The 25,133-nt window shown below is 35.7% G+C and overlaps 3 protein-coding genes and 1 long non-coding RNA gene across 6 annotated transcripts; all 4 read right to left on the reverse strand.

The window, feature by feature from the left end:
- Positions 1–8,577: 8,577 nt before the first annotated feature.
- Positions 8,578–11,336, reverse strand: LOC110849840 (retinaldehyde-binding protein 1). Its single transcript, XM_022097302.2, has 6 exons — positions 11,077–11,336; positions 10,916–11,016; positions 10,694–10,844; positions 10,332–10,636; positions 9,694–9,851; positions 8,578–9,596 (listed from the first exon to the last, which is right to left on the reverse strand). Exons 1-6 carry the CDS (start codon positions 11,147–11,149, stop codon positions 9,533–9,535), a joined length of 852 nt encoding a protein of 283 aa, XP_021952994.1. The 5' UTR covers positions 11,150–11,336; the 3' UTR covers positions 8,578–9,532.
- Positions 11,337–12,271: 935 nt separating this feature from the next.
- On the reverse strand, positions 12,272–14,452 carry LOC110849821 (alpha-tocopherol transfer protein). The gene is made up of 6 exons (XM_022097273.2): positions 14,170–14,452; positions 14,000–14,100; positions 13,774–13,924; positions 13,143–13,447; positions 12,550–12,707; positions 12,272–12,464 (listed from the first exon to the last, which is right to left on the reverse strand). Exons 1-6 carry the CDS (start codon positions 14,240–14,242, stop codon positions 12,389–12,391), a joined length of 864 nt encoding a protein of 287 aa, XP_021952965.1. The 5' UTR covers positions 14,243–14,452; the 3' UTR covers positions 12,272–12,388.
- A 1,646-nt stretch (positions 14,453–16,098) lies between these two features.
- Positions 16,099–20,713, reverse strand: LOC110849761 (retinaldehyde-binding protein 1). 3 transcript variants are annotated; one of them, XM_035851986.1, is made up of 6 exons: positions 20,395–20,713; positions 20,227–20,327; positions 19,998–20,148; positions 19,304–19,676; positions 16,515–16,672; positions 16,099–16,443 (listed from the first exon to the last, which is right to left on the reverse strand). In XM_035851986.1, exons 1-4 carry the CDS (start codon positions 20,453–20,455, stop codon positions 19,324–19,326), a joined length of 666 nt encoding a protein of 221 aa, XP_035707879.1. In that variant the 5' UTR covers positions 20,456–20,713; the 3' UTR covers positions 16,099–16,443; positions 16,515–16,672; positions 19,304–19,323. The 3 variants fall into 3 exon arrangements, with proteins under 3 accessions (XP_035707879.1, XP_021952897.1, XP_021952895.1); XM_022097205.2 differs by having other exon boundaries at positions 16,099–16,436; positions 19,341–19,676; positions 20,395–20,712; XM_022097203.2 differs by having other exon boundaries at positions 19,341–19,676; positions 20,395–20,712.
- A 2,909-nt stretch (positions 20,714–23,622) lies between these two features.
- Positions 23,623–24,519, reverse strand: LOC110850156. Its single transcript, XR_002547939.2, has 2 exons — positions 24,310–24,519; positions 23,623–24,241 (listed from the first exon to the last, which is right to left on the reverse strand). It is a non-coding gene; the product is annotated as an uncharacterized LOC110850156 (long non-coding RNA).
- Positions 24,520–25,133: the final 614 nt, after the last annotated feature.

Consider the following 25,133-nt stretch of genomic DNA (forward strand, 5'->3'; position numbering starts at 1 on the left):
CTTAAGGGATTTTGTTTCAATCTGCCTCAAAAACCCACAAAAACCCGCAAAAACCCCATTAAGCATTAGGGGTTTTCCAGAGATTTGATACCCTAAACACCCACAAAAACCCCAACCCACAAAAACCCGGGGTGGCGAACCCTGCTGATAAGTCGGATTTCCTATTCCTTTAACGTTGACACGCCACGTGGCCGAAATATATATGTCAAAAATTGACGGCGCCGCAAAAACTATTGGCTTCGACCTTTGCCAAGCGCATGGCGAAATAAATTCGGGAAAATATCTATTTCTCTAGTTCGGGCCATGCAATAATCTTTTTACCACCATGAATATTTTATCAAAGATTTCAACCATCGTTATATTAGCTTAGTTAACCCATACTGTATTGTACAGTTTGCAAATGTAACCCACTTAAATAATTCAATTTCATGAGGACCCATCTTATTCATATCCTGTTCGACAATGGACTTATTTCAAACTTTTTTTAGCCTTTCACTGAATCAGTAATCATCCTGGACGACTGCTTGTGTCAACATACATACATTTTTCAGGGGTGGGCAAGATACTTGGTCAAGATACAAGATAGTATCTTTATCTTGTATCTTCGTCGCCTGAACAGAGAAGTATCTTGTATCTTCTATCTTTTAGAAAGTCGAAAGTATCTTGTGTAAGTATCTTATCTAGATATGCATGGCAGAAAAGTATCTTAAGATACTTTTGACAAGATACAAGATACTTTTTCTCAAAATTCCGTCAAATTACGTCAATTTCTTACTAAAGTCAGTCAATTTGACCATGAATTTGTCGTAACCAGAATTTGGTGAATTTTTAGTTTATGTTTTGCCAATTCGTAACAAACTTGTACATATATGCACATATATATATATATATGTACATGTGTACTCGTACATACATACTGATACATACGTTGCACATTACATCTACGCTGAACTAATGTAAAGATCTTATAGGGTTTAGTTTGAATAAGCAGGGAATATTGTAAAAATAATACCAGCTTCTTAAGAATATACGTATGTTAGGTAGAGTTCTAGTTTTTCGAAATTTAGACCTTTTTCGATGTATAAGCACTGGCAACAAAATTTGTAAAATGATTCTAGAATGATTTTAAATTTTGTACTCACTAGATTTTTTCGGTTAAATGATTAAACATGACTAATTGGGCATGAATACCAAGCTAAAAAAGAAAGTATCTTATCTAGTATAAAAGTATCTTAAGATACATATCTTGTATCTTGTATCTTGACTACTCAATTTTTAGAAAAGTATCTTGTATCTTGTATCTTGTGTACTTAAACAAGATGTATCTTTTATCTTGTATCTTATATCTTGTCTTAGAGAGTATCTTATCTTGTATCTTGTATCTTACGACCAAAGTATCTTGCCCACCCCTGACATTTTTACGTACTTATTGACCTCAACATTATTTAACCACCACTACGTTTCCAGTAATTTTTAAAATGTGGCAAGTATTTAAAACCTTCGTAAACCAGTTTCGACATCGGGATCCAATCCCACTCCGGGTGTCGGTTCGGCGGCAAAAAGTGTCTCATGCACCATTGTCCAAGAAAGAAAACACCTTTGTCCATTTCTCATTCGCAGTATTTGTGCTTCACACAATTTACTGCTTTCTGCGCATATTGTGGTTGTGGAAAAATGGATTTCCGTTTGAAAATGAGGAACACAATTTGGAAATTATTCGAATTTATAGCCTTCTTTTCTTAATATTTCTACCTCTTTCTTTCGCGTCTATGGCGTTCGTTATGGCTCACAGGTGTTTGGATGTAGTAAATATCTTGAATCCGATTATCGACCTGAAACAATTTGCGTATGGTATTCAAATTTATAAATTTTGTATTGCCTGTAGAACTTAACATATGTATTTTACGAAATCCTTTACAAGGAGTGCTAGCTTTCTTGTGCCTTTTCCACATTTCTCGAACTTCACTGGAAGAGAAATGCAAGGTGCAAAAAAATAAGAAATAGGCGCCACCTATTGTGCGTTCACAATCTCTATAAGATATTTATGTTCAAATTTGGCCGCTTTGAGCAGTAAGAATGAATTTGAGATTTTCCGTTCCGTAGCATAATTTATGAAAAATAAAAAATCACAATAGTCACAACCACAACAACTACGTATAAATAAATGATTACGGGACTGTTTCCTCAGCTCAGCCACGTGCTCATCATGTTTAGAAGATTTGTTATGTATGATTGGGATCGCAAACCCGTAGTAGATATTTAATTTAATTCCAGCAGGTTTCCGCTAGGTGGCAATTATTTCTTTCACTCATGCAAGAAATTATGCTGAAGCAATTTTTTACAGGTGTGTTTTTCCTAGAAAATACTACAAATATACCTGATTTCATTACAGATATACAGATAAGTTCCACCATCATGGAATGCCCTCCCGACTACAGAATTTTGATACGAGCTATGAGAGCAGTGGTTTGGCTCACAAGGGACACTCACGACCTGTCGTTTGAGTCCAGGGTACCCACTATGTTTTTTAGAATCTACTAGGACCCCTGATGAAGGATTCATTCATATTTCCGTGTAAAACTCATATTTGGCGCCATGGCGTGGCGCCAAACTTCAAAATTTGCATTTTCGACCAGTTTCAAACCCCCATAACTTTAGCAGTCTATGTCGGATTTTCAAAATTTTATGCTTAAAATGATCACAAAAGTCGAAATTTTTGAGAAAAAAATAAAGATAAAAAATTTCTAATTTTTGAAATATTTTTAGCATTTTTTCGACGAACCCCCATTTATAACTAAATTACGAAATTTTGCGAAAAGTTAAAAGTGATAATTTTGGAAAAAATTTCATGGAATACGAAAGTTGAACTCCTTGTCATGATTTTTGCCAATTTTTTTTAAAATCCGTCCAGGATTTCAAAAGTTATGGCGGTTTCAAAAATAAAAACATGCAAATTTGGCGAATTTGGCGCCACGCCATGGCGCCAAATATGAGTTTTACACGGAAATACGAATGAATCCTTCACCTGGAGTCCTAGTAGATTCTAAAAAACATAGTGGGTACCCTGGACTCAAACGACAGGTCGTGAGTGTCCCTTGTGAGTAGATACCCCTTCAACATGGTTGCCTTAGCCGGCATAGTGATCCGCGCCGACCCCCTTGACCTGCCAGTAACGAGTATAATTCGCCTGTTATCTTTATCATCCATTGTTCCCAAATTGGTTCAATTTCTTATTCGAGTCAGTTTCTTTATGATTTTTTTATCGGAGTTGCTGAAAGCAGTAAATGCTTTCTTAATCCTTGGTTTAATGGTGGTATGCTCGGCTAGCGAAGTACTACAAGTTTTGGACATTTTGAACTCTAAGACAACAATAGGCGTAGTTTGGAGTTATAGAAATTTTCCAGCTCGTGAGATTCAGCTGTACCGACAATTATTGATCTGGATGGGATTCACTAATAAAAACTTTTGTAATTTTGCCGTCCGCCGTTGATATTCTTTGGAGTTTCCTTTATAATATTGGGGTTTTATGGGACAGTCCGTATGCAAAATCAGATGCCATTTGTGCTATATTTGTTGTTGCCCATGGCAAGTTTAACTGCTTTCTTGTTTGTTGTATTTTTGATCCCTGAGGCAGCCAAAGTGTACGAAAGGTCAAACGTGTATTTATGTAAGGTGGGAAAGGACTTGCGAAGAGGGACGTGGGAAAAGAAAGTCGTCAAGTCCTTGAGACCATTGGCTATTCAGATTGGACCGTTTGGATTAGTTAGAAATAATTTATTGACAATTGTGATGAACGTTTTGATAGAGAATACGTGCAACTTGCTAATGACGTTCTGAAGGGAGCAGTTAAATATATTTAATTATTTAAATAGGTAACGAAAATTGCATGCATTTTCTCTTAAATAAATAAAATGTAAAGAAGTAGCGTCAAAGCGATAGAAATTTCTTGTAAAATTATACATGACAATCGTGTATTTTTTGTGTTCGACCTCATCCTCACAGTGATGGGTTAGTCAGAGGTCCAAAGAATTGACTGTATTGAATTCATATATAAATTTCCCTTGAGATTACACCCTAGTTTATGAAAATTAAGGTCCAATTTGCCATCTCGTCGCACACCAGGGACTGACCTCATTTTCGAAAATAACTGGGTCAAAAGTTAAAACCACAATGAAAACAGCGATTGAATATGGTGAGCCGTTCTGGAGATTTCCGGCTTAGAAATGGACATACAGTGGGTGGACAAAACGTCTCATATGAACTCTGCTTTTTACAGGTTCATGGCTAATCATAAGAACTACTATTCCATAAACTTATATATGTACTTTTGTCTTATGCCCAGAGCTCGGCTTACATACCAAGTTAATTATTTCCGTTGTCCACTTATACAAAGATAATAAACATTTTAATTAGGTTCTAAACATAATAAGTGTGTTTGCTACATACATGCCAATTTCTTTCCATGCACTTCCGCTTGCCATCAGCAAATAGACGAAATTGTAAATACTTATTAATGTAAATTCATTGTGAAGGTTGCATAGTTACAGGGCGCTTTGGGGAAACTATTGTTATGCTTCAGTTCTGAGTTTGATGAAAGGATAGATTAGGTAAGGAGAAGTTGCAAAAATAATTCCCAAAATACTTTTGGCCAGTAATTTACAATTTGAATTATCCTTTTTTGCATTAAGAAAGTTATAGAATAAAAAATAATTTGAAATATTTGCAATAATTTGTTGAAATATTTGAAAGTTTCTGATTACTTAATAGTTAAAAATTGTGGACGCGAAGGTACTTACATATTCCTTCCACAGCATGTCATAATGTCCATAGGAATAATAATACCGTGGATCCTACTCCTTCCGCTTCTTCATGCAACCCTTCCATCAAACTGCCTCTGCACAATGACTCACCTATTTGATGGACATCACCTAATTTTTGTCACAAGAAAACCCACTCGACCAAATTACTCCACAAGTTATCCCTCCTATTTTTACTGTCTCGCTCACTCAAACCAATCTCCTTTGATACTTTATCAATTCCAAAGTAATAATTCTCACTTTGAACTTCTCTGTAAAAATTGTTCACCTCCAATTTCTCGAAGAAAGCCGATTACCGTTCTCCACCCAACTTACCTAACATTTAAAGAATCTGTGTATGACAAACTGGCCCAGGTAAAGTTGCATGACACCATAGTAACAAACTTCCAGATGGAATTTATTTTCCAACATAGCGACGACACCCATGGAATGTTGGAAATTATGCCGAGTTTCATAATCGTGTTACAATAGCCACCTTTATTTTATTCAGTTCCAAATTGCCATATCAAATCTGCATTCCCTGCATAATCTGCAACTCCTTACCACAAAAATTCGCAGTGAAAAAAAACTTTTCTCTTTCAATGATACGAACTTTGTGGTTTTCCTTAAATAGGAATTTGAACAGAAACCCTGTTTTTATTCCAGCTGATTCTCAGTTAAGTGATTATCAATGCGAAAATAGTATATTCGATGTTAACAAGCTATACAGTTTACGCTTATGTAGAATCTTATCCTTATCGGAAACATTCAATTTCACCCCAAGCCTGACTTACACAAGGGATTCCGTTTACAACTTTTACATCTATATTATCCTAAACCCTCTTACTGTGGATTATGTCGTCAATCGAGGCGTCTTGGAGGCTAATCTAATTGAATATAACATCGTTAAGTTTGGATTTGTAACACCATTTCCGACAGCATTGAATGGATTGGACGCATTTTTATCGCCATTTGATGAACTGATGTGGTCAGTTTTACTCGTATTGTGTGTAATGGTGTCCTTAATTGTAACGTTTTCCCGCCGTCTAGGAAATTATACTGTCATACAGTCGACCCTTAATATAATTGAGGACTTTTTAAATATTGCAACCATTCTTTTCGGACAAGTTAATGCGGAAAGTGTGAAAACCTATTACAAAAACGTGGCTTCGGTTCCCCTCTTAACTGCCTGGTTTTTATGTGGAGGCTACATAATAATGGACAATCTGTACATGGGATCAATTTTCTCTTACCTAAGTGCCATCAAGCCTCCCATATTACCATCAAATTTAAAAGAATTACTGGAATCTGACATTCCAATCGTGACGTGCTCTTTTTACAAGAAGGATGGCATACCGGAAGACTCTATTCTGAAAAATGTCATAATTCCAACATACCAAAATTCAATCGGAAAGGAGTCTGAATTCATGAAACTTTTGGATAATTTGGTTAAGAGGGTTATGTTTATTAATTCTTGCATAACTTACCCCGAACTTAGCAAGTTGGTAAAGTCCATTGAAAAATCTGAGAGTATTATGAACAGTTCCCTCTACGGAACGCACCTTCGTAGTCATGGATACCAAGGATTTTGTTAACGTGGTAACTAGTCGCATAAAAAATAGCGGACAGAGACTAATCATCGATGGGCGTGAGGAGACACCGCTTCGAACCATTACGCTGGCCTTGTGGACGAAAAACTATCTACTTCCGGTTTTCTAGTGTTTCTCACGGGTTCGGGTCCTTACTTCGGGTTTCGGGTTCGGGTTCGGGTTCGGGTTCTGCTTCGGATACGAAATTTAAGAACCCGAAACTTTCGGGTTCGGGTTCGGGTCCGAAAAATGTCATGTCAAAATTTCGGGTTCGGGTCGGGTTCGGGTACGGATTAAGAACCCGAAACCCGAATCAAACTTTTTTGGATCGATATCACAAAACGATATTAGAAAAATTGTTGAACTACATGTTCTTCAGCGGTTGCAATACTGAAGTAAGTAATTCCAATTTCTAGTTGTCTTAAATTCGTTTAATTTCAATGGTTTCCAAAAAGGTAAACGATTTACAAGAGCCTGATTCAATTAGTGTTACGGTGCGAACTATAAAAGAAATCGAATTTTTATCCTAATTTTGCTATGCAATTACCTGAATCATACCTAATGATATAAGTAATAATATTGGAAACGTCAAACTGGAAACAATTATCCAATTTTGGACTGATTTTCAAATTTCTAAAGGTCTCGGAAAGCCATTCTGGGGCAGTTTTTGAAATATTATAAATATTGTTGATTTTTAAGCTTTTAAATAATTTTTAAGTACAAATTCAGCCCATGCCTTAAAATTAAAAATATTTTCGGGATTTCGGGTTCGGGTTTCGGATTTGAACCGCCAGTTCGGGTTCGGGTTCGGGTCCCTGCAAACGGGTACGGGTTCTTCGGGTTCGGGTTGGCCTCGGGTTTCGGATCAGTGGTACCGGGTTCGGGTTCGGGTTTCGGATTTGCAAGAACCCGACCCGTGAGAAACACTACGGTTTTCCATAGACAGGTTGGATACCTTTACAGTTCTGGGTTGGATGATAGATGGGGGAAGAAGGCAGAACTGTACCATCCTTTAACGCTCCAGTTTAAAAATAAGGATGCGAATTATAAAAGAAATTTTGCCAGGGCGATGGCTGATCGGAAGGAAGACACCATTTTTCATGAATCGGATCCAGTTTCATTCGAATCTGTGAAATCTGTGTTTATTTTGTGTGCGGGGGTTTTAATGGTATCGTGGATCAGTATTTTGGCAGAGTGTAGAGGTACGATTGGGAATTTAGTGAAAACTGTGGAACAATTTTTTTTGTGACTTCAACGGGGGTTCGGTTTCTGCCTTTGTCCCGGAAAAGGGGGAAAATTTGGGCCGAAAAGGGTCCCCACACATACTAAACCTGCAGAAATCTCAAGTTCAATCCTAAAAAGCACGAACGATATTAAATTAATGAGTGTTGATGAGTTAGACCAATGGAATAATAAATACTCAACTAACTGCGCAATGCAAATCATGTTTGTTTCTTTATGTCTTATTTACGCCAAAGTGTCCCTTTGTTATGATTAACAATCGACAACTTCCTTCATTGTAGTGACGCACGTGGGAAGCTTTGCATTGTCTGATGACTCGTTACACCAAGAAAAAAAACTGGTTTTGAACTTATACAAAATACATATATGCAAATAAATAATATGAATAAATGACTTTGTTGCACTCCACTCAAATTTCACCTGATTATGCAAATACATATTTGCGTATTTATAACCAACGAGACTTTTACAGGGTCAAACACATACGGGAATTTTATTATTTGAAACGAACCGAAGGTCCAAAGGTGTTTATATCAGTAGTACAAATAAATATTCCCATTTACTGCATCACATTTAATACGTATGCATTTATTTATCTGTCATTAAGGTTAGTAAATGAGATCATCATTAACCCAACGTCGCTTGACTTTATTTGAACCCACGCAATTTATCGAGTTATATATGTATACATACCTATGTTGTAAATTTACAAATCAATTGATTTGCGCGTGATACGAGAAATCAGGTATGATTACCATGATGAGAATGTAATATTTGCACACGTGTGTTATATAACTTTTTTTATCAAAATATGTATGGTCCAGTTATGGAATCCACAATGGTTCAAGTGGTGACATGCACGCTTACCCTCTTATAAATTTAATCATCGACATTGACTCATGAAATACAGACTTTGCAAAATTGGACAAGAAATTTCACAAAGAGAGGAATTGCGTTGTCGCTAATAAATTTATTGGTGAATTGTTCACCGGTTACATAGTATTTATTTACACATATACATAACTAGCGTATAAGCCCGTCTCCCGCCGGGCGAGAGATGATTAGATTATCAAAATTTCACGATTTAAATTTGTTGTAGATATTTGTTTAAAAAACAATTTGACGCCCACGGAAGTGAAAGTAATTTGCAACGAAAGTTAAAGTGGGAAATTAAATGTCACCCATTTGGCTCAGTCATCTCTGCCAGAGCCAATGACAGTGCCACTGGCAGTTTGTCTGACACCCACTTGGCTCTGCCATCTTTACCAGCCTAGTCTGCCATTGGCAATGGCAGTGCCACTGGCAGTTTGTTTGGCACCCACTTGGCTCTGCCAGCTTTACCAGCGTAGTCCGCCATTGGCAATGATCTGCATTGGCAACCACACCCAAACGACAATCCATCAAATAACTACTCCCAGATGACCACCGTGAGACAGCCACACCCTGATAACCACCACCAGATAACCATCATCAGAAAGCCCCCAAGATAACCAAAATCAGATAACCACTGCCAACATGACCGCCACCAGGCCGCCACACCCCGATAACAACCACTAGATAACTACTTGCAAGACAACCACCATCAGAAAGCCCTCAAGATATCCACTCCTAACATAACCATCACCAGGCCCCCACAACACGATAACCACTATTAGGCTGCCATGTATAACCACCATAAGGCATCAACGACCCCATAACCACATCTTCTCATATTTAGGTTTAAAATTAAAATTTTTGAATTTTCGCGCTGTTCGAAATTTAACTTTCCCTGCTTTCACTTCCGTCACGGAAAATAACTTTCACTTTCGTTGCCGACAAACATTTCCAGCTTATAATATAGATTAGTAGGATAATTTACTGCAAGATGGGACCTGACGCACTAATTAGCTAAAAATTGGAGTGCAGTCATCTACGAGGTGACGATGAGGATAGGGATTTGTTCCCGTGACGAGTTGCATTGTCAAGTTGGCTAGAAAGTTTGCATGTGTTTAGTGTTTTTTATTATTTCCATATACATATTTGCAAAACTTATGCATTTTAAATACAGTATCTATCTATATACGTACCTGGATAGTCTTTCATAAAAGTCATCGTTACTGCGGATTTCGGGAACGACACTTAAATCGACTGCGTCCTCCAAGGATAATTCGCCGTTGAGAGAGTTTGGTAGAATTTTGGCAGGAATGTGATGATGTAAATGGTCCACGTCGGAATGGAAGTGGACCTGTTTAATTATAGAAATACATATATACATATATTAAGATTTGCATCTATTTTTGCGAATTTTGTGAGCAAAGATAAGTATATAAAAATACGGTTTTATATGGAAGCGGGCCTGTTAATTTATTTAAGTCCAATTGAGAACAACTAGCCTATAATTTCAGAATTATAAACTAAATTTTTCATTTTTAAAAAGTAATTTCAAACACACACTATTTTTTATTGTATTGACGAATTATAGAAGATTCGTAATTTCAGAGCGATACTATTCGGGGAGGATTTGCAATTGCGGCTTGTAAGGAAAATTACATATTGCAAATTTTGCCTTCGAATTATGCAAAAAATGGGATTAAACAACAAAGTAACAATGAGTTCTTCCATGGCCTCAATAAATATTGAAGTCATGCAAAACATTCCATGCAAATCTTACTCCACTACATATTTCAAAATCCAAAATATCTTAAAAATTTACACAATTCCATACCCGTTCTCTAATTTTCTTCTCCAAAAGAGGGTTTATCACACGGTACAGGTTATGAATTAAGAACCCGTGATTAACAAAATGAATTGCTTTCGGCCGACTGGGAATATTTTTCATGAACATGTCCAGCAGGAGGATCATATTTCTCGGCGTCATCGTTCTCATCTGGGCGAAACAGAATCCGGCACAGTCAAAAATCCCGGCGACTTCGTTTCCCACCGAGAAATAGGATCGGATCCCTTCGTCCATTATGAAAAGGGCGGTGGCGATCGCTTCGTCGAAAGGAACTTCGGACGGGAACCAATTATCTAAAGAAAACTTTGCAATACAAAATTTGCGATTTTTTTTTTGCATATTTAACTTACTAATTTGCGCTAATAATATAACCCTTCCAGACGGATCGGGATGCTTCAAGATCTGAAAGACACCCTTATCCAACATGTTCACAGAGGATGGACGGTAAGCTTTTGTAAAATTCTTGTATTTTACAGTCCTCATTTTTATGTAATGTTCTAGCTAGTTTGCGAAAAAATTAGCAAAAATTGGAGTAACTATGTAGATCATTCATTTGCAAATTAAATACTTACACAAGTCACCGTCTTATCCACGTCGCCTTTCTTCCCACGGAGAAACCCAGTTAAGAAATTATCATCTAAAATATCACTGAATGGTTCGATCTGATCGTGCTCTGCAAAATTGGACGCAAATTAAGATGCTATAAAATTTTGCAAACAAAAAATCTGCAAACCTTTTATCCGTCCTTTCAACTCGATAAGACCAAGACCGAATTGGTCATCTTCTGCACGTAATATTTCACCCATCTCTCCACCGGGCAAGAAATATGACTAGTTGGGTTGTTATTTGCGTGTTTGGCTGGAAAATTATTGTTATTCGCCCTCAGTTTTTTTCTTCTCGTGATTAGTCGTGATGCATAGAACTATGTATCTCAGTCTGCAATTATTGAGCGAAGTGGTTGATGCTTGATGATGCATCAACCGAAGAATAAAAATGTGTGCAAAAGTGGCAGGTGTATGTATAGTGAGTTGATGAACTGGTTAAAATATGTGCAGGATGGGTAGAGAGATATAAAAAAATTGCGACATTTACACAACCTGCCACACGGGAACAACTTCACCTTAAGAACATACCCTTGACTCTGTCATTGAGAAATGAATGAATGTGTTTTTTTAATCGAGATTTTTCGTAGTATTTGAGATTTGTGAGTATATGAATGTATGTAATGTGCAAATATGTATGTATATTATGTCCTGTTATCTAAGGAGTGGGCACGCATTTGTGTAAATGATAATGAAAATACGGGACATGTTTAGGAATGAGTATGGCTTACTAATTGTGTTATCAAGTACTTATATATGTGCAGTGGCCTAGCCGCATTAGGTGGACATTAGCATTTGGTCCCCACGGAAATTTTGACGTGGGGACGTGCCATTCATTTGTCCCCACCGTCAAGTGGGACTCAAGATCGACGACAAACTCAAATCGAGGTAAGGTAATTGATTTTTATAAATAGTTTTCAAATATATAATTGATTTCGAAACAACCAGATGGTAAATTTTGCTTTCCAATTTTCTTTAATTTTCCTGAAACTTTTGTATTTTTCTAATTTTCAGATTATTATGCCTAACATTTTTTTCAAATACTGCATTTTTTTCGAAAGAAATTATCGAGCTTGAAAATAGACAAGCAAGATTTTTTTCGACCGCCGCAGACGCAACGTTAGCGGCTCATACATGCATATACTTCTAATGTCCCCACGGTCCAAATTACCGTCCGCAGCCACTGCTTCTGTACATTTATCTGCATAATCACTTGAGCTTTAGACGTTGTAATTACATACACATTTATGCGTAATAAAACCCGAATAATTTATGACAATTAAATCTGACAGGATTGATATTACAATCATGCTGGAAATACATACATAAGTACTTATATTGGATTCATTCTTTATTTGATTGACGTTTGTGGTTTCACCGGTTATAAAATTATTGACATTAAATATTTACTTAAAAATATGAATTAATATATTTACTGAGTAGTTACAATTGGAATAGCCCTCTTCGAGATGACGATTTCAAAGATTTTTCTCCGTGGCGGGTTGCATTGTCAAGTTGGCTGGAAATGAGCAAAAATTTATCTATGCATACATATTTTTGTTTTATGCCTACATATTTTCACTTTTTTCAAAATCTGTATTTACCTGGAAAGTCTTTCATAAAATGCATCGTTACCCCGGACCTTAGAAATGTTGCTCAAATCGGTAGCATCCTCTAAGGACAATTCGCCGTTGAGTGAGTAGGGCAAAATGTGGGGAGGAATGTAGCGATGCAAGTGATCCGTGTCGGGATGGAAGTGGACCTGTTTAATTAAAGCAATCTGTGTATAAACATGTTCACAATTTTTTTAAGAACTAGGGATAAACTGTTTTGGATAATTTTTGGAAACATGGTATATAAATGTTAAAGTGTAGCAAATTTCTATTTTATCGGAAATAATATTTTCAGGGTAATCATGTTTCAGAAATCATTAAATTGGCATCGCAGTTTTAAAAAGAAAAATTTGCGAATTTATAACTTACACCTAATCTCTATTTACGAATTAAAATACCGTATCGGTAGGAAATTTTTACGGATCGGTATATTTAGTTTCAATACCAAGCGGTAAGAAATTTACCACCAAGAAAACAATGCCTGCCTGACTATGTGAGATTTTTAATGGTGTAGAAGAAAATTAGAGTGGTTATCTTCTAAATAATTGTATGATCAAATTTCTTAAAAATTCACAATTTCATACCCTTTCTCTTATCTTCTTCTCTAGCAGAGGGCTTATTATGCGAAACAGGTTATGAATTAGGGGGCCGTGATTAATGAGGTGAATTCCTTTCGGCCGGCTGGGAATATTTTTCATGAACATGTCCAGAAGGAGGATCATATTTCTCGGCGTCATCGTTTTCGCCTGAGCGAAACAGAATCCTGCACAGTCGAAAATCGCGACAACCTCGTTTCCAGCAGAAAAATAGGAACGAATCCCTTCATCCATTATGAAAAGGGAAGTGGCAATCGCTTCGTCAAAAGGAATTTCGGATGGGGACCAATGATCTAAAAGTAATAATGAGAATTGCAATATTTTGATTGAATCGGATTCATACATAAATTTTAAGCAAAATTCTGCACGTTTTTGCATGCACTCTTAGAAATCCAGTATTAACATAATACCAAGCGGTATTCATGTATGACTCTACCTAAGTGGTATTAATACATAAGTATTGGTAATACCGTGTGGTATAATATCCCTATGATATGATATGGTATTAAAGTTTTACCATATCAGCAATGATATAATTTTAATACCAAGTGGTAGTAACTTTAACACCGAGATATCAATACCCACGTGAGCATCCCAGATTTCTAACAACGTGACTTACTTATTTGAAACATTAAAATGACCCTCCCCAATGGGTCAGGATGCTTCAAGAGGTTTACGACACCGTTGTCCAACATTTTGACGGTGGAGGGACGATACATTTTTGTAAAATTCTTATATTTTACCGTCCTCATTTTAATATAGTGTTCCAGCTGGTATCGCAAAAAAATAAAAATTAGCAAATTCATCAATTTGCAAAAGAACTAAATATGTATGCAAATACGTACACATGTCACCGTCTTGGCCACGTCGCCCTTCTTCCCACGAAGAAATCCAACCAATAATTCGTCATCTAAAATATCACTGAATGGTTCAATCTGGTTGTGTTCTGCAGATAAAATTTGCACACATTTACATATTATCAAATTAGATGAAATGCAAAAATATTTTTGCAAACCTTTTATCCGTCCTTTCAACTCGATAAGAGCGAGACCAAATTGGTCATCTGCACGTAATATCTCGTCGTCCATCTCGTTGCTGGGGATCAAATATGACTAGTTTGGTTGCTATATGCGTATTTGGTTGTTGAAGAATTAAGCATGTTCGTGACCCTTTTTTGCCCATGGTACTAAAAACTACCTCACTCTGCAATTACTTGTCGATGTTCTTGGCCGATGATGCATCCAGTTAAACCGAAGTATACGTAGCATAAAGAATGACAATCATATGGAGGAGCATGGAGAACTAGTGGACGAGAACTGGTTAAAATGTGGGTAAGGAATCAGGAATGGGTTACGTATATGTTATGTACATATCTATGTATCTATGCATAAAAGGGGAGCGAGAGATCAGCGAGTTGTATACTATGTATTAAAGTTTGAGAGAGATACACAAAAAATTACGACATTTACACAACCACCAAGTTCACGCTACAGTTGAGTCTGGAATTGTAAAAATGTATGGATATATTTATTGAGGAGGAATACGTTGGGTTGAATCTGCTTACATATTCTTGAGATTTAGGATCTGTGACTCACAACTTGCGTGTGAGTAAAAGTTCGTTTTTAGCTGGTTTAGTGTACAAATTCTTAATTCATAGGTGCACACATATTGTATTTTTTCAGTGTTGATACACAAACGCATACTTATGTATATAGTATTTATACACGTATTTATGTATGTATATAGGTTTTAAACATGAAATAGCAATCATGACAAGAATACTGGACAGCTATCTTGTTAATGGGACATTGACATTATACATTGTTTGAAATGTGTGATACATATATTTGCACACTTGAAGACTGGAGTGTGAACATGTATGCAATTTATTCAGTAAGATCTGAATTATTTAATTGTATTTACCTAAAAAGGTAGTTTGCTTCTGTTCATTTATGCATAAAAGTCAGTATTTTAATTAAACAATTTGCATATATACTTGGCACCAGAAAGTGTCCAAAGTTCATGAATTTGAGTACCTACGTAGATCGTGTTATATTATAATTAAATCGGGGTGAATATTTCAAATCATGTCTGTACTAATTCGTTGCAATATTAGGTGTACCCATTTGCAAAATTTACCAAAATGTTTTTAGTTGTGCATGTGCATATTTTGTGCATAGCCCTGATTTGACATAAAATCTAAAATCCGAAGATTCAAATATGAGAACATACGTTATTCAGCATTACACCTATTTGAGTTTACATTATACTGGCGTATGTACATATATACTGATATTTACGTCAATAATGTATCTCATAAATACAAACGCTATACTATTTACAATGAGGTGTCAAATGTCAATTTTATTACAAAAAAACCGTAATCATCTAAATTATTATGTACGTGTTGATCAAGTGAAGTCGACTCATAAACAACTGCATAATTGTACGTTCATACATATATTCTGCTTCTTTATCTACGTCAAAATGCACCTTTGTTTGTTACCGTTTCCTCTATTGTAGTGACGCACATGGTAAACTTTGCTTTGTCTGATGATTCGATAAATAACAACAAAACAAGTTACATATTTAACAACACATGTTATATATAAAAGTAACTATTTATGCATAAACAAAAGGCTTCGACAGGGTCAAGCATACACGAGTTTTTGTATACGTGTGAAATGAGCTTCCAAATTGAGGGTTTTTTTAGTCTTATTTATGTATTTGCGTTGTGGACCACAACTTGTGGTCTTCCCATTTGCAAAATCACTTTAAATGTATATACTTATTTATCTGCGATTAAAGTTAATGAATGAGGCCGATTGCAACCGAATGTTTTACTTTATTTGGACGTACACACATTATCAGTTTATATAAGTTATTTGCGTGACGAGAAATTAAGTATGGATATTTCGTCATGGTGGGAATGAAATGTTTGCATACGAGTATTATATAAATTTTATTACAATATTGTCCAGATACTGGGCTTAAAGTTAAAAGCAGTTAAATATACATTCGTGTTTACTTACAGACATCACCGTGCGAATTATGAACACTGATTTAAAAATAAAATGAGTATTGTAAAATTGGATAGAAAGTTATACAAGCTTGGTATTATTAATTTGAACCACAAATCGATGGGTTTAAAACTATTGCGATTATTTCGCTAAAAATATGAATATTTAGAATATCACTGACATAGTAAAATAATTTTACGATCGTCGACGAGACGAAGCAGATCTAGATTTATCCCCGTGTCGAGTTGTGTTGTCGAGTTGGCTGAAAACTTTGCAAAAATGTTTTTATTTGTTTTGCATTTGAACAATTTTTTAAACTTTCAGACTTTCAAAAACCCACCTGGAAAGTCTTTCATAAAATTCATCGCTACTCTTGATTCTGGGAATAGTGTTTAAATCTATTGCATCCTCGAGGGATAATTCGCCTTTGAGAGAATAGGGTAGAATTCTTGAAGGAATGTGGTCATGCAAGTGTTCAACGTCAGAATGGAAGTGGATCTGTGTAATTGAAGAAATTTGAATTATGAATTTAAAGATTATCGCTATTTTTTCGAATTATGGACAAATATGAATTCCGCAATTTTTTGAATATTCAGCTTCTTTTTTGTGTAATAAAGTTTTTTTTAGGAATTAATGTATCACTGTCATTTCTAACTATAAGGAAAGTTTCATGAAAATTTGCCCCTACGTTTTTTGAGAATTGCATAAAAAGGTTAAGTTTTTAGCAAAACATGCTAATCTTTTAATAAAAAAATTCACGTTTTACATTGTGTCGATATGCAATTTCTCATGCAGAGAAATCTCATGCAGTCTCTTTCGCACGTGCGAACCATTCTTGCACCACTTTTATTAAATTTATTAACAGATGGCTCATTCCATCTGAACCCACACGATCGTCGTCGCACCCATATTTGATATCTTGTCCACAATCTTATCATAGATGCATAATATAAAATACAACATATCATAAAAATCAAAATTTGAAAATTAATTTTTTTCGCAAAGATATAGCAGGGCCCAATTTTTCATGGCCACGCTTTTCACTTTGCACTTTTCACTCTGCATTTTCGGAAAAGTGAAAAGTGACAAGGCAGAGCGTTTTTTATGCATCGTGAACTCTGCACTTTTCACTTTGCAGAAAAGGGTCAAATGCAAAGACATTTTGCAGAGTAACATTTTCTCACTTCTCGCAAATATCCTTCAAGTCAAAATTATCCCTGCGATTTGGAAATTTTTTTAACTAACCAATTTTTACAATTTCAGCCCTTCTTCCGCATCTTTGTAATTGCTAATTAATATTAATTATAAAATCGTTAAAAAATCCCTGGATAAGTTTATCCTAATTTTGTGTCGATAAATTAAAAGAAAGAAAGAAAGGCGTTGGTAGAAACATTTACAAAGTAGAATTTTCATAATTGTGCTTCGTGCGAGGAACAACGACAAATTGCAAAACTCTTATCATGCAGATTCTTGTTTAAATATTTGTACCAACGGCGTCCTAACCTATTTAAAATTAATAGGATAAACTTTTGTAAAAAATTTATTAACATTAATTAAGTCGAGTTAATTAGCTATATGTATACAAATGAAATAATTATTTTGAAAAATAGTGACGAGAAGCGAGAGTTTTGAGAAAAAATGACCTATAAAATGCACCGATTTACCACGTTTTATCCTCTTCGGATGCAAATGTTACAAATTTCATACTAATTAAATTTGTGATCGATAGAAACTACTTTGGTCGAAATCTGCGAGGAAATGTACGTTGAGAGACTAACTGGGATTAGTTGTCTATCTGACAATGAAGAGGTGTTAGGTGTTTAACCCCGATTTTGACTGGAGTAATTTTAAATTATTCACTTAGGAATAAGTGGACACGTATTTTTGGTTTTCCAGAATGCGCGTGTTTTCGTCAGTGGCGGAATTTAAAAAATCAGGATTTTTTAAAACGCTGTCACTTTCCGAATTTGAACCCGATTTTAAAAATTAACACAATGTTTGGTAAGAAGTACTGTAGCGAAATTATAAAAATTCATTTTATAAAATTTTACAAATTTGATATTTGCATGCCATTTCTAAGTTTTTAGAAATTCAAATAACATTAATGTTGTTTTAAATTACTAGTTTTATAATTTTTTTGTAAATTCAGGGAAGTAATTCAGAGCAAAAATTGTGTTTAATTTTTGATAATAATTCGTTAAAAATTAGTAAAACTACAACATTTGAAAACTCCTTATTTTGGCTGAATTTCCTTAAAATTCCGCCACAGGCGAAAACATGTGCATTGTGAAAAACGCAAAAAATATGGGTCCGCCTATTTCTGACCGTGACAATTTAAAATTAGTCCGGACAAAATCTGAGGTAACCACCTTATAGGGAGCGAAAATGACCGATGGTGAGCCGGAGTAAAAAGTTTTGAAAAGTGAGGAGTGAAGTGCCTCTTGACCTTTTGCACTTTTTTGTGCAAAGTGTAGAGAATATTTGCAGAGTGAAACGTTAAAAAACGGGTCCCTTCTCTGCAGTTTTCAAAAGCTCTGCGGTTTCGACTTTTCACTTTTCACTTTTCACTTTGCAAATCGCAGTCGCTGAAAAACCCTCTGCTTTGCAAAATTGGCGAAAAGTTGAAAAGTGCAGAGTGAAAAGTACCATGAAAAATGGGGCCCAGTTCAAAGAAAATTTGCAAATGCATTGAAAATGCTTTCGTCGGGTAAGTGTTGGTTCAAAGGGGTAGGTTACATTTACAGATTTCATTCATTGATCATTCTTTGCTATGAAAAATTTTCAAAAATTCAAAAATTCAAAAAAATCAGAAATTTAAAATGTATTGAAAAACTCGATTATCGAGAAGACGGACAAGAATCGCTCATAGAGAGATAAGCGAATCGATGCCTTTGGGCCTGAGGAAACAAAAAAGTTTAAAACCCCACGCGATTTTTGTCCGTCTTGGAGTTTTGGCGATTTTTCGAAAAGGCAAAATTAACATGGGCTGCTTGTGTAGACAGTAGTAAATAATTCTGTGTTCCTACGTGGCCGGGAACATTGACAAAGCATAAGTTGTGTGGTGTTCTCATATCAAAGAGAGGAAAATACATGGTCAGGCAGCCACCACCAGGGAGCAGGGTTTAGCACCTCTATTTCCTGGTACTCGATCAAACGTGTTGCTTACAAATGGAATGAGCCAGATCTTTTGTTCGTATCCGTTCTCTTAGCTTCTTCTCCAGCAGAGGGGTTATCACACGGCGCAGGTTATGAATTAGGAACCCATGATTAACAAAATGAATTGCTTTCGGCCGGCTGGGAACATTTTTCGTGAACATGTCCACCATGAGGAAAATATTTCTCAGCGTCATTGTCCTCGCCTGAGCAAGGCATGCTCCGGCACAGTCAACAATCGTGACAAACTCATTGCCTGTGGCGAAATAGTGACGAATTCCTTCGTCCATCATGAAAAGTGCGGCGGCGATCGCTTCGTCCACAGGAAATTGGGATGGGAACCAATTTTCTAAAAAATACAAAATTTGTAATCGGAGTACTCACTACGAACTCACATGTTCGGATCGTCACATAATTTTGAAAAATGCGAAGTAAATACTGGGCTTGGAAAAAAATGGCAAAATTTGCAATGAGGCGATTCATTCGCGGTCCGGATCGCAACATATTTTTGAATGCAATGGACATGCGCAAGTTCGCAAATGAATCTTCTTCAAGCCATTTTTTTGCAAATCTGCAAACCTTTTTTGCTAACGTTGCAAAATCGAGATTACATATTGGAGGATTGAATTTAGTCATTTTTACGATTAATTTTGCACTAGTAGTGACTTACTAATTTGCACTAATAATACAACCCTTCCCAATGGATCGTGATGCTTCATCATCTGAAGGGCACCCTGGTCCAACAATTTTACCGTGGATGGACGGAAAGTTTTTGTAAAATTCTTATATTTGACCGTCCTCATTTGTATATAGTGTTCCAGCTAGTATTGCAAAAAAATGATTAGCAAATTACAACATTTTGCATACTTAACTTCGTAAAGTTTTGTATAAATACGTACACATTTCACCGTCTTATCAACGTCTCCCTTCTTCCCACGGAGAAATCCAGTTAAGAAATTGTCATCTAAAATATCACTGAATGGTTCGATCTGGTCGTGCTCTGCAAAATTGCATACATGCAAATTTATTTGTTTATTAGGAAATCTTGCGAATCAAAATTTGCAAACCTTTTATCCTCCCTTTCAGCTCGATAAGCTGAAGATCAAATGGTTCCTTCGTACATTCCATGACTGAGGATAAAATGTGACTGGTTTCCTTATTAGTGGCGAATTTGATTGTCGGATGATTACGTTTGCAGTCTCCATTTTTTGCTCAGTAAAATTGTTTGCTTCGCTAATATATAATTGTTTTGTTTTTTCTTTGATTGATGAGATAAATATGTATAAATATATACATACAGTTAAAACCAAATATAAAAATGTAGGCAAAAATGACAAGCATGTGGAGCATGTCGACTCATGAACTTAGAGGATGAACTGGGTAAAACATGGGATGGGAGAGGTTGCCATAACTACAGGATAGACAAACAAATTACATAAATTGCGAAATTTGCACGAGTACATATAGGAACAGGTTAACCTTGCACTTGACTCCGTGCGAAGAAATGTGTAGGTTCAAGTAGGTTGCGTTACATAGCATTTTTCATAGTAAATATGCACATAAGTAAATACATAAGTAAATTTTTTATACACAAAATTCTGCATAATCCTGCTAATATTAGAGTGTGGTATAAATGCTATTGAAAAATTGAAGTAATATGACCCACATTAATTAACAAGCATTGCAAGCAACGGAATTGACACTAACACTCGAAACATGTACCTTCTATGTATGTGTGACGCGTCACTTACAATTCAGTAAAAGTAAATGTACGTACATATACAGTCAAGAGCAAAACTTTACGACATATGGAAGAGACTTTTGGGACATGTTATTCAAATGGGGAATTAAAGGCCGTAAAGTTTTGCACCGCGTACCTTTCCGAATAATTTTTTTAACGCTGTGATATAATTTTTATTGAATAAAGCGTGCAAAAGTAGGGGGTGACGTGGTAAATTATTTTTGTCGCCGAATTTTTTTCAAGGAACTACAAGGAATTGAAAGAATTAATTTTGGAAGAGACTTTTGGGTAGGGTTGCCGCGGGTAACGGGTCGGGTACCCGTTACCCGCATACCCGCACGATTCTTGCGGGTACCCGTTATCTGCGGGTAGCGAGAACTACCCGCACGGGTAACGGGTAGTTCAGTTTTTATTTAATTTTCGTCAAAACTCAGTTCACAAAGCAAGTTAGCAGCTAGTTAGTCCATTTACCAACAAAAGCGTCAATTTATTATTTTTCCATTTCAAAATTTGTCATTTGTCAGCAACAAACGTTTATAGCCGGAGTCTCTTTTCGGAAGCCACAGAAGCCTATGCTAGCCTCAAATATATTTGACGTCCAGATACTGCGGAGCAATTATTGTTTCTCAAGCATAGTTTGCCTGCTCTAAATATAGTAATAATTTGACTTGCATTTGTGTGTATTTATGTATGTAAGACTGACGAGATTTTAACATGTTCGAAGGTGAAAAACCTGAATCCGATTCAAAGCAAAAAATTTATTTGTAGATAATATTTTCGAATGAAAACTTAATTCAAATCAAAATTTGAAAAAATCAAACTAAAAATTGAACCTTTTTCAAGCCATACCAAGATTGCCCAGCGAGTATATAAAAAATTCAGGCCACAAATTAGGAATCGCGTGATACTTATCTTTCCGTTGAACGGCCCCTTCGAAGAAAAATATCGGCGGCAAAGTTTAATTTTCAAGTAAATGTTCCGTATTTTTTCCTCCATTAAACAAATACCATGGTGGACTTTGAACTCTCTATCCCATCCCAATAGTTTCCATTAAACGGGTCATTCAACGGAAAAATAAGTGTCATGTAATTCCTATTTTTTGGCTCAATTTTTTGATATATGTGCATAAATCGGTTTAGCTTGAAAAACGATTCAATGCAAGCCAAAATTGTTGGTTTCAAAAATAACGAGTGATATTTACGAGCAAATTATGGCATGCGTTACTTGCATAGCATTATCTTAAAGTACATATCAACCCAAATGAACAAATAATTGATCAAATCATATTTATTCTGAAGTTTGGTTAGTTTTTAACCTAATTCTCATAACGGGTAACGGGTACCCGCACGGGTACCCGTGCGGGTACGGGTAGTTGTGCTGCGGGTAGCGGGTCGGGTAACGGGTAGCATTTTCGCTACCCGCGGCAACCCTACTTTTGGGACAACACATTGTGCTTATGGCTGTCCCAAAAGTCTCTTCCAAAATTAATTCTTTCAATTCCTTGTAGTTCCTTGAAAAAAATTCGGCGACAAAAATAATTTACCACGTCACCCCCTACTTTTGCACGCTTTATTCAATAAAAATTATATCACAGCGTTAAAAAAATTATTCGGAAAGGTACGCGGTGCAAAACTTTACGGCCTTTAATTCCCCATTTGAATAACATGTCCCAAAAGTCTCTTCCATATGTCGTAAAGTTTTGCTCTTGACTGTATGTATTTACAAAGGCATGCATTTAAAGCCTGTTAGGATAATACGTTTTAATTGAAAGTGACACTTGGAGTTGAAGAACGATGTCCATTTAATTACTTTAAATGGTTGAGGACTGTTCAGAATGAAAGTGTATGTCGCACAAATCAAAGTGGGATAATTATGATAAGCTTAGATCATTTGTGTAAAAGATGCATGAATAAATATGTATGCACGGTATAAATACATAAATACCTCTTAATTATTTAGTATGTGCTGATAGTAGGGTAAAACCTATGTATGTACATATGTATATGCAGCCTTAAAGGAAGTCAAGATTTCATAGGCAGGCAGGCAGATAGGCAGGCAGTGGTGGCCGAGTGGTCATCACACTGTGCTTCAAGCCGAATGGAGGTTCTGGGTTCAATTCCCAGTACTGGCTGAGAGTTTTTTCCCTTGTGGTTTTCCTCTCTGACTTGTTGCACAGGTCTGTGCGGTGTCCATTGCACTACGGGCACCATAGTTAGGAACCTGTGACCATCTATTTCTCACTTATGTGAGGTTTGGTTCACTTGTAATTCAAATGTAATGGCTAAAATTGGGAATCAATAAAGACGACCTTTTTTTTTTTTTTTTAATTTCAAATCGATATATTTTTTATCAATTTCCTGTAAAAACGTAACTTCAAGTTACTATAACTTGACATATATATGTAAATATGCATATGCAATTTCAAATCTCTCAAAGCTAAAACCCTAGTGGAGATATCAAGTAATGACAAGTAATATTAAGTCAGGCAGTAGATTATGCACATCGTATGTATTGAAACATATTTATGTGCATATATGTAGGTAATGTGTACATATTTAAGTGATATTTACATGTATATTTAATACTATTATTTACATATCCATTTACCTTGCACATATGTGGCGAATTATGTATTATTTAATTGTTACAGATTTTCTACGACATAGTTAAGATGATAGTTATTGTGCAATATCGGTTAATTTTCACGAAAACGGCATCTCGTCAATTTCAATTTGTGTTACATATACAAATATGTATGTAAATAGAATAAGTTCGTCTTATAAGTATGTATGTTTATATAGGCTCAATAAGTATTTCTGCAGACAAAATTATGTTACATATTTATTTATGGTTATTTAACAAATTTACAGCCAAGAGAATACATTACACAATTAAGATTTTCCAAATGTTGATACATACTCAACGTATTTAAATGTGCAACTTGCTTTGTGCATCATAAGTTAATGATAGTACATATTTTAATTTAAAACAAAATAAACTTAAGGGGCATTTGTTATTACAATGCAAAATATTTACACAAGATTAAAATGTGTCCTTCCCGAAATGGTGGATCTGTTAAACGTGGAATTCTTCCACTTTAAACTGTTTTCTGGGACATAGTTGCATTTTGCCAATCTAAGCTGATCTTGTTCCATGTGGTATTTCAATATTTCCTGAAAATATGCAAATAAATTATCTTAATTTAAATGCCGTCCATTAAAAATGCAAATTAAATACGTACCTTGTCTGTTTCACTTCTTCTCTTCAAATTCGCGGTTTCAATCAACTGCTCAAGTCTGGAAGGGTTACACGACATGTCGCTGTATGTAGATATGAATGATTCAAAAATTTAAAATTTTTCGAAAATGTACCGCTAATAATCCTACAAATTTTTTTTGCAATGGAAATATGATCTTTATTTCTCAGTGCAATCGCACCAAAACTGAACCAGTTTGTGAATTTGGAGGTGGTACTCTATGTAAAATTTATACATATGTACAGGGTGTTAATAAAGTCCGATCCCATTTTTCCTGTAAAAAAGTGAAGGCTAGTATAAAAAAAAACTACCCGTGATACTTACAAAAAATGTTCGACATATTTACCTTAGTATTTGGTCTTGTTACCATTTACTTTAACCATGCCCTCAACTCTTTGTTTAAGGCTCTGTGCTAATTTTTCCAATGTGCCTCTGGAAATCGAATTCCATACATCTTGAACTTTTTTTTACTAGCTCTTCCCTCGTCCGGGGTTGTGGCTCTTTGTATACATTTTCCTTAAGTATGGACCACTGGTTCTTCAGGGGATTCAAATCTGGGCCGTTAGCGGCCCACACCCCCTTGCTCCAGACCGTTGAAACTTGCGTCTTGATGAGACTCAAACTCGCTTTTGCTGTATGGGCTATAGCACCATCCTGCATGAAAACTATTTTTCTTTCATTCGGAAATATTTCCTTGTTCCCCATGCTATCGAAATAGATAGGTAATATTTTTTCCATATAATGCTTTGCATTGACTGATTGGCTTTTTGGTATGATATGTAGAGGGGTCACGCAACGTGCACAAAATC

The sequence above is a fragment of the Folsomia candida genome, unplaced genomic scaffold (assembly GCF_002217175.1).
Source record: "Folsomia candida strain VU population unplaced genomic scaffold, ASM221717v1 Fcan01_Sc005, whole genome shotgun sequence".
Classification (NCBI taxonomy): Eukaryota; Metazoa; Arthropoda; class Collembola; order Entomobryomorpha; family Isotomidae; genus Folsomia; species Folsomia candida.